The 13014-nt window shown below is 37.3% G+C and overlaps 1 protein-coding gene across 16 annotated transcripts in view; it reads right to left on the bottom strand.

Annotated features, from left to right (window-relative positions):
• TENM2 (teneurin transmembrane protein 2) overlaps window positions 1-13014 on the bottom strand; it is a 668081-nt gene that overhangs the window by 296334 nt on the left and 358733 nt on the right. For 11 of the 16 annotated variants that reach the window (XM_054168532.1, XM_054168518.1, XM_054168516.1 and 8 more), the window contains one exon: window positions 4575-4658. The exons of the other annotated variants lie outside the window; for them this stretch is intronic. In XM_054168532.1, the coding sequence (XP_054024507.1) occupies window positions 4575-4658 (84 nt within the window). The remainder of the gene's footprint in view (window positions 1-4574; window positions 4659-13014) is intronic. 16 annotated transcript variants of the gene reach the window in all.

Genomic DNA, 13014 nt, shown 5'->3' with positions numbered 1-13014 from the left:
AAAGGGTGACAATATTTCAAGCTAGATAGGTAAGAGATGAAGATCTCTGGCATCTAAATAGAAAGAGGCCATCTGATTCCTTTTTCCCTACTTGAAGATCATTTAGATTTCCAAACTGCACTCAGTCTCCCACTTCCATATCCTATTTAATCAAATAAAATTAATGCTTTATTAAAAAACCCAACAACATTATGTGAGTAAGTTTCAGTAAGTCCTTTTGGGGGCCTCCTGGCATTACAAACCACATTCAATATTTTAATTTATCAGGACCAGGTAGTTCAAGCCATGTGGGATTTGAGGCACAGTAAAAGCAAACTACAGAGATTCAAAGAGAAAGCACTAGTCAGGCTCCCTCCACTTTTACCCTAAAAGTGGATCTAAGTAAACCTGAACTAGAGAATCATGGCACTTAGTATAAAAAACAAAGGATATAATTTATTTATTTTTTAAATCCCTTTTCTTTGTCTCCCTCCTCATTCAAGTTTCACAGCATACATATGGGCATGAATAAGTAAGGGACTCTTCACCCTAACTCCATGCACAGCAGCTTGAGAAACATTTCAGATTAACATAACTGATACTGCACATACATAAGGCTGTCTTTCAGAGATGGTTGATAATTCATAAATGCAATGTTTACACAGATCAGGTCAAGTCAAAAGGTTTGTAATAAAAGTATTTAACTTATGTAAATCTGTTTATCACTGCTAAGGAACAGGGGATGACTTCAGATGCTCACTATCTAATACACGCACATTTGGTGCAATTCGCATGAATTCTCATTCCAATTTTTAATTACTATGCAGTCTGTAAAGACAAAACTCCTCTAAGTCAGACTGCTCTTTTTTCTTTCACCAGAACAATTAACATTGATATTAGTCCACAGGCACTGCTTCTCTACACATTCATTACTAAAAGAATAAATTGAATTAAATTTGAAAAAACACATTAAAATAAGTAGTAGTACAGATGTTTATTCTTAACTACATTTCTGTTAATGTTTCCCTAGCCAATAATAAATTGGCTCAAAATACAAAAAAGGCATCAACATAGCTATGTATTTTGTAAGTTACTTTTAGTAGCTTAGTATTTCCTTCATACTTTCATTATTGTTTTCCCTAAACTTATGTCCACATTTAATCACCAAAAATGCACTTTCACCACACAGCAGATGTGTCATTAACCATTTCTGGAAAGAAACCCACAAAAAACAGTGAAATAAAATCACCCAGCATGAGAATACTATGGAATAAGTCAATACTAGCAGATGGTGTTTATTTTGTCACTGCTCGTGTTAAAAATTACCACCTATGTAATCAGTTTCTTTAAGGTAGAAGCATCACATAAAATCCGGAAAAGCTATTTTTTATAAGCTGTCACAAAATTCCTTAAACGATAAGTTCTTGTATTCATGGTTTCCAGTTTTCTAGGACATGGTGCAATACACAGGAGATTGGTTTGTATAAATCTGACATGATCAAGCATTTTGCTAGCTGCTCACTCTTTCAACACACAATCTGTTTTGTTTCTCAAGCAAATTTGCAAATTCTTTAGTTCAAATACCAGTGTGTTCAAGACAAATTCTGTAATAAATGTTAAGTTTGCTCCTAGGAGAGGCACCTGGTAGAACTGTCAGCTAGTTGGCTTTCAGGACACAACATGCAAGAGAGTTTGACTTCCCCCTTAGCATTTCCTTCGTTCTCATTATTTTATCACACATTTTTGGTTTTTTGTTTTGCATTCTCTGATTGTTTGTTTTTTGTTTTGTTGTTGGTTTTTCAATCCATTAAGAATTCTCCCAGAAAACCAGAAGTCAGAAAAGGTGAGATTTAGGACTACTCCACACACTAGATAAAGGAGATATTTTCCTATAAGATGCTTTCATTCTTTTTCTTCCTGTGCTCTGAACATGGATCTGACAACAATCTCTCTGCCTGCACTTCTGAAGCACTGGCCATTACAGTACCACCATTCAGCACTTAACCTCCTTTCCCCACATTATCTCTTGGTCTGCACCAGTGGAATCTTTCTCAGTAGCAAACCAAAGGCTGAATACTTCAAGAAACCTAACATTTTATTAAAACACAGTAAAGCAATATACCCACTAAATGAGCACATTCAATAACTGGGTACCTTTAAAATGAAAAGTCTGAGGGCTCTACTTATGACGATACAGAGTCCTCTTCGGTTGACACAACATGCACACTGAAAGCTTTACAATACTATTTGGGTGCATTCTCAGCCAGCTGAGGCTTTAAACCAAGGTTAGTACCATCTGTCTGCTTTTGGCAGCATTCAGATTGATATAAAAAGTCCTATGGCAATTTTTAAATGGCAGAGAGGTAAAGCTTAGTTTTGGTCAATTCCCTTGAATTTTTAGCATAACAGATTTGGCTGACACCAATGCCAGTTAGCACATCTGTATTTATAAGTTCACGGCACCTTTCTTACCACATTTATAGCATGCAATGAACTATTTTACTAAGCATATCTGATTTAGCATGTCTGAGTAATTAGACTGGTAGAAGTCTTAAAAAGTACTTAGTTTTTCTATTGCTTCTCTCAGTTAATTTATTTTTCTTAAATGCATGCTACTTTCAAGCCAGAGATGAGAATTAATACCACCATAAAATATTTTTATTTGCTATATAGCTATTAATACGTTCTCATGTTGTTCATGATTTCTAGAGCCTTGAACAAACACAATACCAAAAATTAAAAGCAACATAAAAATACTATTTTCTTCTAATTGGGAAAGGTATCAGGTTGTCAGGGAAATAAAAAGAAACCAAAGAGAAACAATATTTGATGAAAAGCCTCAAAGCTTGAAATGATAAAAGACAGTGTTTGGATTGATGTAATGTGTCGGGCAAAACCTTTCTATTATTCTTTGAGATTCAGGATAGTCCAAATAACATAGCCCGTTCATTTTACCTGTGCCAAAATCCCTTCTGTAACAGCAATTATCATGATTGCTTCAGCAATGCAGACATATATGCAAGATCATTTCAGTTCTTTATTAATTTCATCTTTATTACCAACCATATACATGCTACCTGGGGCAATATTTAGTATTATACACCAGTGTTATGGAAATTAATTGTTCTGGCTCCCACTCTTCAAAGAAGCATGTAAACACAAGGAAGAATCCATATCTCCAGGTTGAAAACACAATGACCATTCTTGGGCTGCATTAACTATGAAATGGTCACAGATGCACAGTACTTGCCAGAGTTTAATTTAAGAAACTGTCCCATAGTATTTGCTCAGACACTGTTGGAGATTCAAAGCTTAATGTCATTCACTAGTTTTTACCAACAGTCAAGTTATTATGGAAAGAAGCATATTAGAAAAGCAAATCTGGAGTAATATGAAAACCTTGGTTTATATATCATTAAAATATTAAGCAAGCAGAATATTATTCCTGGTTAGGTTCCTAATTTTGCAAAGCATTTACGTAAGTCCTTAAATGAAAAGCCCTAATGGAAAGGCATCTTCATGTTTGTACTAGGTCATTGCTGCAATGGGAGAAAAGAATGAAACACCAATGTATTTGTTTCATCTCATTAGGCAGTCAAATACAAGGCAAAAATTGCAGTGAAAAGGACAACTTCACAAAAAAAGGCTCCTGCTAAATTAGTTTGGGTGCATATTGATACTATAGTCAGTATAAGTATACATACAAGGAATGAAAACCAGTTCCATGTCAAGAGGAAGATGTCACTGAATCATTTATCTTTGTATCTAATTCCTTAACATGCCTTTGGATTTATGCAGTTATGGTTCTCTTTTGCTAAAAAAGTGCATTGTATACTTTTTTTCCCAAACATCCTCCTCCTCCCAAATGAGAATTGCTCTCAGGGAAACAGAAGATCAGGGGTGTGTTTGGGGGTGTCTGTGTGAGAAGTGGCACTTGGAAATTTAAAAAAAAAAAAAAAAAGTCTATCAATGATGAGATTGTCTACAAAACAAAGCAAAATAAATCCCCCTGATACTTTTGTGCAGCCCCTATGATACAAAATTTCCTTGATGTGTGACTGATCCTGTAACTCAAAAGAGTAGGTCAAAACAAGTCTAAAGGTGAACAGAATGATCACTAAGTCTTCAGAAAGTCAGAGTTAAGAATAGCTGAAGAAATTTGTATCACATGCAGGCTTTAAAAAATGGGATAAACCAGGTGTAATTGCCTCTGTGAAAATACTGCTAGACATAGGCACCAGTTTTTAAACTACGCCTGTATGTACTCAGATCTGGCATCTCTTATATGTGTAAGCTCTCTTTCCATCTAATGAGCCCCATTCTGTGGAGCAACATCAGCTCACAGAACATGCAGCTGCCTCACCACCCAGTGAAGACTCACAGTAAAAGTCCCACTCTTACTTAGTTCCACTACATCAGGAAATAGATATAAGTAGTAAAGAAAAATCAGGTTTATTCAACATGGTATCAAAACTAGGAGGAAAACCAAACAATAAATAATAAACAGAACTAGAGTAATCATTGTAAAACACACGAATTCTAAACTAGGTTCTAAGTCTACAAGTATTACATTTTAAGCAAGATAAAAACCTTACGTATTAGAGAGTTCTTTGCCTCAGCCAGCTGCTGCCAGCTTGTCTGTCTGTCTTTCAATTTCTCAGAAAGGTGTGTGTGAAAATCTAAATGAAACAAAACAAATAAATTTTAGAGATGGCTCTTTTCCTTCTTTTCTTCCATTCCATTCGCTTTTGGCGTAAAACAGCCAACAGAACGTTTCACCACCTCCCACCCAAAGCATGCATGAATTATAAAAAAATGCATTACTTGTTATTATATAGCATTAGAAAACACTTTTGTTATCAATTGCACAAAAAAGGGCACATTGAGTAGCAGTGAAATCTTGCTTTGCAGGAGGTACGTATACCATCTCTTGGTATCAACCACCAAAAGGACAGAGTACATTAACATCTGGCACACATTAGGATTTAACCTGAAGTTCACGAGTTTCCCTACAGTAGGTATTTAAGATCATACTAACTTATTTTCAGTGTATTATCTATTACTTCTATAGCTAACTATGTCTCATTTCATCTTCCTAAAAGATAATTTTTATTATCAAAACCCAGACTTTTAAGATACACTTGGATAATGGACACTTCCAGCTGCAATAAATCACTTCTTACATGTTTACTGCAACAACATGATGACTTTTACATTTACTATCAGCATAATCAGGCTGCATCTCAAAGACACATGAACCATGAAGACAGATTTTAACATATACCCCACTAATATTCCCTTTCCCTTTGTCTAAAAAGAGGTTGACTTTTTTTTTTTTTTAAATAGTACAGCTAATCCTAATTACTTCATTTCAAAATCCAGGTATATTTGAAAGTCTTCTTACATTTGAAAAGCACAAAATACTTTTGATTTTCTTAATTGAATTTTGTAGCAGCAACAGGTGAGTTTTCAGATGCAGTAAACAAGAAACAAAATATGCAGTTTAAAAAAAATGATTTTCATTAATTTCCTTGCACAAAGCACTAAGACAAGAAGCATAATTTCTGGATGATCATTTCAAATCTTGTCCTTCACTGTCTTTAAGGTTTCATTGGGCAATTACTCTGCTTGGTACATCTCAGGTTCAATTCTTTAATAATTTTTAAAAGATAATAATTAATCACCAAAATCAGCAATAAAAATGTGTTCTGTATACCACAGCAATTTATCACATGAAAAAATAATATGAAAAAAGGCAGCACACTGACCTTTAAAGAGAAAAACAGCTGACCAGAACAACAGAAAAGAAACCAATTTGCTTGCGAAAGGCAGAAGACAACAATTCAGCTATTTCATAGAAGCACAAATATTTTGGAGCTAAAATTCACACCACAGAAATAAGTTGAAAGACTTTACAGCCTCTAAGTTCTACACTGCTGTCTTTGGGGTTAAAAAGTAATTTTAATTGCAAGTTGCACTTTTAGAAATAATAAAAAACAGATAGTTTACTTAAAAAAAACCTCCCACAAATCCAGCACAACAAAACACCCAGATTTAATCTATCAGTAGTTTATCTATTGACATTTTATCACATTACCCTTTAAGCTTGTGTATGTTACTGAATCTGATGTTTTCTCTATTTTACCTCTCTGCGGCCACCTTGGGACATTTGCTTCTTACAATTACAAAGTGAACAAACTGTTTCCCCAAGGAAGCTGAGCCATCCCTCTTTTTGATGTGAAACATCTAAAACTAATGGCTAAAGCATAAGTTCCCAAGCTCTGTTTCTCTGACAATTTAACAAAAAGAAAGGGGGGAAAAAAAAAAGTTTGTTGCCAAAGCCTGAAGGAAAGAATAATTTAAATGTTAAGACACTTTAAAAATAGTGTCATCTGAAGGGAAGTCTCCATGGGTATTACCTTCCTTTGACACTCACAGGGAGTTAAACCTAATTGCATTTAGGGTTATCTCTAGCAGCTACACTCAGAATCAAACATCCTCATGAGGACTATTGTTCTAACTAATCTACTTATTAGGCTTTTATTCAGATTCAGTACAATCTTTTAGAAAAAATATCTCAAAGGGGTACTAATGGATTTTGCAATTAGCAGACAGGAAAGAATAGACTGTGACCTACAATCTTTGGCCTTACCAAAAATTAGGTAAAAAAAATAAATCTTTTGTAAGTAAATCTTTAGATCATTAAGTTTAGTCCCCATTGGACATTACACTTCACAGCTGGAAAAAGTGGAACCTGTGTGAATTTACTATTCTTTTGTCTTATATATTCCTCAAAACCACAACCCACCAATGCCCACAGGTCCATTTGCTCCTATAGTAACTGGCAGAGAGTAACAGTTTTCAGCTTGCTGTCTCAAGTCTCAGTCTCAGTTAAAAATCAGTGCTGATAGAGCTAATTTTAAATAATGGTATAAATATCAGCAACACTTTCTGAAAATTGAGAAAGCAAATACTGCAATTTCCAAACTGCTCTCCTGCGAGGTATAGTGTTCAAACTAGCTGCCTGTCTTCTGCACATTATTCTAATTTTCTTCTCCTTTCCTCACAGCAGCCTCTTCAGAAACTGACACTCTACTTCCATCATTCCATTATTTTTTAACATTTATCTCATTTCCCTCATACCCCAACAGTCTCCCATGAGGCCTAGCACCGTGATGAGACCTACACAATGTCTTCTTGCTGTCCAACAGAAAGGTCAACAAGGAAGGTTGTAATTACTCTCCCCATTTTCACTCCCTCTCTATTGCTCTGCTATGGAACAAGCAATCAGGAGGCTCCTCTGAATACCACACACTCCCGATCACCAGGATCCCACTTGCAGAGCATTCTTAGGCCACAGACAACACATCTTTCCCATCTTTTCTTTTGGGCTGGCCTAACAATAACTTGTAACTGTTACCTACCCAGCAACAAGTACCACTCCTATCTCTTCTCTATCCACCCCCACCATCGCCAGCTGTTTATTCCTCTTGAATGTTTCCATCTGACACACGGGCAGGAACAGAGATGGTTGCAACCTGGGCGCAAGAGCTGCTAGCAGAAGAAATGTGGTGACCCAGACAGTGGTGTCACATAAACAGGTAGGTGTCCAAGGCCTTGCACTTGCAATAGCGGATATTTTGAAAGAGGTAGTCAAAAGGCTGAGAACTATAAAGGAGTGTGAGAGGGAGATAGACTGGAGGAGTCAGGCTCTGCCCTTCCTGCAGCAGAAATTGAAGCATCCAAACTATAGAGATACCATTTCTGGAGGTGAACGAAGATTATGAAGAAGTTAGAATAAAGTCACTAATGCAAGAATCATACACAGGACTGTGGGAATACAAACTGTTCTGCAAGAGAACAGCCACACCTTTTTTCTTTTGCTATAGTGTCTTGATGGAATTGCTATTTGCTGTCTCTTCCACATTTTATACCCAATGTTTTCTTTGATCTCTTACAAAAGTTGTATTCAATTTTCTCTTCTCTGAGGCACATTCACCAAGCCAATTAAACTTCCAAAAGCTTTACCTGCAGAGTATAATGACAGCTCTAAAGCAAAACTATTCTCCAATGCAAAATATCCACAAGATATATTTCTTATTTTGAAGGTATACATTTAAGCATGTTAACACACCACCATTCATGTAAGAAAGATGAACACTACAAAGAAAATGCTCTAATATTAATTCAAGTACATTTGGAAACTTATTAAAGGTCAGTGAATTCAACAGCAAATATAAGATTTTCTCTCTCCTCTGTCTATCAAAAGTAAGGTTATAAAATGGGAATCAGAAGAATTTTTGACTCATGTTGCTAGATAGTACCAAACATGACCAGCTGTACCAAACATGATCTACTGTACCAAGAACTGGATTTTCCAAGGGCATTGCCCATGTCTTTTATACAGAATCAACTAAGCAATTAGCTACATTAGAGCCAACACTACAGGACTTCAAATAACAAATACCTTCATTGTGTATTTTTTATTTCCTGTGAACTAATAAAAGCATTAGGATGTACTAATGTGGTTCTGTAAGAACCACAGGGGCATCCATGATTCAGATCAACAATTAGTGCATAGATGTGTCTATCTCTTTGTCCAGAAGTCTGTCCACACTTCTGAACTTAAAGAGAACTGAAGCTAAATTTCATGTGGATTTATTTAAGTGAAATTAAATCAGTTCTACTAGTAATACAAGACTCAGATCAATATTTCTACATAGGAGTTTCCATCCATTTCACATTACTACTTTAAATAAAATTATGTCACCGAATCACTGGTGATTCAAATGAATGTCAAATGCCCCTGAACTGTCAAGACCTAACTCTGATAATATTCATAATTGCCTCTTACCCCAACATGGCCACTGATTCCATAAGATAAAAACTCTTGAGTTCATCACAGTTTTCCTCTTCCTCATGCTGCTTATGTCTGGCTTTGCTTTGCTTTTTCAAGTAAGGGTCAATTTAAAAACTATTACTTGATGCTGTTTGGAATGGCTTAGTGTGCCCATACAGATCAGTGCCTCAGCTATGGGGGAATGTCTCAATAATTTACAAAGCCATAAGCCACAGTTATCGTGGGAGCGATTTACTAGAGATTACAAAAACCTTCAGTCTCAAACAACAACTGCAGGTATAGGCTGCTTTCTATTTGTTCAATAACTGCTCTGTGCTATCCCAAATAAAATTTTACCAGCCTCTGTTCTAACAACTGCATTTTTAGATCAAAAAATGCAATGCCAAGAAAGATCAGGATCTGAATTATTAATCTAATGGGGAAAATATAAATGAGTTAAGTACAACCTAGACAATTCTTGGTGAAAGTATCGTTTTAAAAATCCTAGTTGTTTGAAAAAAAAACCCCAAAACAATAAAATACCCACTAAAACCCCACTAAACCTAGTACCTTAACATAAATATGGTAAGAAAATTAACATTAACCAAGTTTTACAAGGAATATGGCCAGGTAAAAAGTTTATATTTAGATGGGACGATATGCACTGTAGCACCCTGTCACTTTTGGCAGCACAAAAAACCCACATAAATAAAAACTGTATAGAGAAGGCTAAATAGAATATAAATGCTAAAAAGGATTTCTGAAAAGGAATTATTTTCCTTATTGTGAGATACATATTGAAACTCTGCACTTTTTCATCTTTGCAGTGTAAAGACAGCATAAGTCAAACAAAATGCTACAGCAAAAATTATCTGCCATATACTAAAAATTATCTGTCATGTTCTGCTTTGCTGCTGCTTTTATGAGTAAAGGAGTAAACCAAAGTGAACTGCTCTTGATAAGACAGCACTTGTTTTAATTTATCAGCTAGCATCAGTGCAATGGAGCACTGTGACAGCTGTGAAATAAACATTAAGGGATTCACAAAACAATGTAAAGTTTTCCAGTTCAAGCATGCAATTCTAATAGAGTGGATTATAACCACATTGTGCATTATGTCACCCTATACCTTTTCCAAAATGAGTAGAAACAAGAATGATCAAAACATGATTTCTTCCCTAAAAAGCACAGTGTAAAGCTAAGACATATGGACAATTGTAGGTAAGAAGGTGTGATAGCCCAATGCTCTTATCTCAAAACAACGTGTGGAGCAGGGCAGAGCTGATAGCCCCTAATGACTCCAGTGTCTCAAACAAGATGTGACATACCACCTGTTGCATTTCACAGAACTATAGAATTAACCAGGTTGGAAAAGACCTTAGAGATCATTAAGTCCAACCTATCACCCAGCACCTCATGACTAACTAAACCATGGCTTCAAGTGCCATGTCCAATCCCCTTTTGAACACTTCCAGGGATACTGAATCCAACACCTCCTTGGGCAGCACATTCAATAACTCTTTCTGTGAAGAACCTTCTCCTCACCTCAAGCCTAAGTTTCCCCTGGCACAGCTTGACTGTGTCCTCTTGTTCTGGTGCTGGTTGCCTGGGAGACCAACCCCCACCTGGCTACAACCTCCTTTCAGGTAGTTGCAGAGAGCAATAAGGTCTCCCCTGAGCCTCCTCTTCTCCAGGCTGAACACCACCAGCTCCCTCAGCCTCTCCTCATAGGGCTTGTGCTCGAGACCTCTCCCCAGCCTCATTGCCCTTCTCTGGACACATTCAAATGTCTCAAATTGAAGGGCCCAGAACTGGAGGTGTGGCCTGACCAGTGCTGAGTACAGGGGCACAATGACTTCCCTGCTCCTGCTGGCCACACAATTTCTGATGCAGGCCAGGATACCATTGGCCCTCTTGGCCACCTGGGCACACTGCTGGCTCATGTTCAGCCAGCTGTCAACCACTACTCCTAGGTCCCTTTCTGCTTGGCCACTTTCCAGCCACTCTGACCCCATTCCGTAGTGCTGCATGGGGTTGTTGTGGCCAAAGTGCAGCACCCAGCACTTGGACTTGTTGAATGCCATCATGTTGGACTCCACCCATCTGTCCAGCCAGTCAAGGTCCCTCTGGAGAGCCCTCCTTTCTTCTAACAGACCAACACCCGCTCCCAACTTGGTGTCATCTGCGAACTTACTAATGGTGGACTGAATCCCCTCATCTAGATCATCAGTGAAGATATTGAATAGGATAGGGCCCAACACTGATCCCTGGGGAGCACCACTAGTGACTGGCTGCCAGCTGGATGTGGCACCATTCACCACCACTCTCTGGTTTATCCATCCACAAGTCCTTCTTGTGGATGGGCATCACATTGGCCAGTTTCCAGTCATCTGGGACCTCTCCGGTGAACCAGAACTGGTGGTAAATGATGTAGAGTGGCTTGGCAAGCTCATCTGCCAGCTCTCTCAGCATCCTAGGATAGATCCCATCTGGTCCCATGGACTTGTGGGGATCCAGGTGGCTCAGCAAGTCCCAAACTAATTCCTCATGGATTTTAGGGGTACTACACTGCTCTCTGACCCCATCTACCAGTTCAGGAGGCCAGTTATCCTGCCTTACTGTTGAAAATGGAGGCAAAGAAGGTATGCAGTACCTCAGCTTTTCCCTCATCTTTAGTTACAATGTTCTCCTCCAAGTCCAATAAAGAGTGGAGGTTCTTCTTGTCCCTCTTTTTAGCATTAACATATTTATAAAAATGCTTCTTATTGTCTTTCACAGAAGTGGCCAGCTTAAGTTCTAACTGGGCTTATGCCTCTCTAATTTTTCTCCTACATGATCTAACAACATCCTTATATGTATCACGAGTTGCCTCCTCGCCTTTCCAAATGCGATACACCCTCCTTACTATGGAAGACCCTATTGGAATGTACACCCACCACCAAGAACTTGGACTATTCCTCTGAGATCCTCACTGGATCCAAGGAGTGGTGATATCTATATTTTTCTCTCAATTTTCTTAACTTGCTCTTTTTTTTTTTTTTCCCTCTCTCTCTGTTTTTCTCCTCATTTGCAGTCCATTACCAAGAGTTTACACAGGCTCCAACAAAACAAAATCATCAGCTTTTTTGGTGTTGGTTCACTTTAATTTACTACAAGGGACTTTTTGAATCTTAGCATGGTGTTCCCCACTGACCAGAGTTGGCTTGGGACAGCAGCTCGTAACAGAAGGACAAAGGTACAATGTTCCTCCTACTGACATATCGGTCATTTCTTTTAATAACCTCCTGAGTCCTTACAACATCCTCTATGCTTTTAACACTGCTCATGCAAAATCAAGCAAGCCTCTAAAATGATAAAGAAACATTAAAACAAATATACAGTTGTGTCCCTATGGAGCTGCTAATTGAGATCAATGTTCTGGCAATAATAATGCCTTGCAAAACAAAACAAAACAAAGGAAGTCTTAACTTCAGCATCTGACTTCCTCATTATACAGTTATGTTCTCTGCTGTTAAGAAATATTGTTTGTTTTTAAATTGTTATGGCAAGTTAATTGATTGATGAGCTTCAACCACATTTAGACCTCCTTTTACTTACTGATCTCTTTTCTCTTTCTACAGCAAGTTCTATTAGTGAAAAAGAATAATCAAATTACAGTTTTCAAGTAATTTAGTTGTTAAAATCAGATTTGTCATCTGTGCTTATAAACACTTTTGAAGAACTAAGAACTGACAGACAATTCACACAAAGACAAGCAGACAAACATACTGTCTTACTGTGTTATTTGCTGGAGAAAGAAATTACAAAGGACAAGATTTCAGTCTTCAATTTTGCCAGCTATCTCTTCAGCCCCTATAATGAGATCACCTATAGTTTTGAAACAACATTATTCTCAGTACTCTTTAACAAAAAATGCAAGTGCAACCTGTAGCAAGTCAGCTCAAAGATTTTTTTATAGTATCTCTATCCTAAGGAAAAGTATAAAACTAAACATAGGAAGATAATCCTTCAGAATAGCCACTGAAACTCCAGGCCTTTGTCTGTCAGATATCCTAAGATTTTTATTCAGCAGCCATGGTTGGATTTGCCTTCAATCAGTTTCTCACATCTGACTTCGAGCTAGTATAAATTGTTAGTATTTACAAAGTCCAGGGTCAAGATGTCTAACAATTTCCCTGAATGCTATATGATGTAGA

This window comes from Dryobates pubescens, chromosome 16 (assembly GCF_014839835.1).
Source record: "Dryobates pubescens isolate bDryPub1 chromosome 16, bDryPub1.pri, whole genome shotgun sequence".
NCBI lineage: Eukaryota > Metazoa > Chordata > Aves > Piciformes > Picidae > Dryobates > Dryobates pubescens.
The sequence above is the reverse complement of the archived record's forward strand: the minus strand, read 5'-3'. Positions and strand labels throughout refer to the sequence as shown.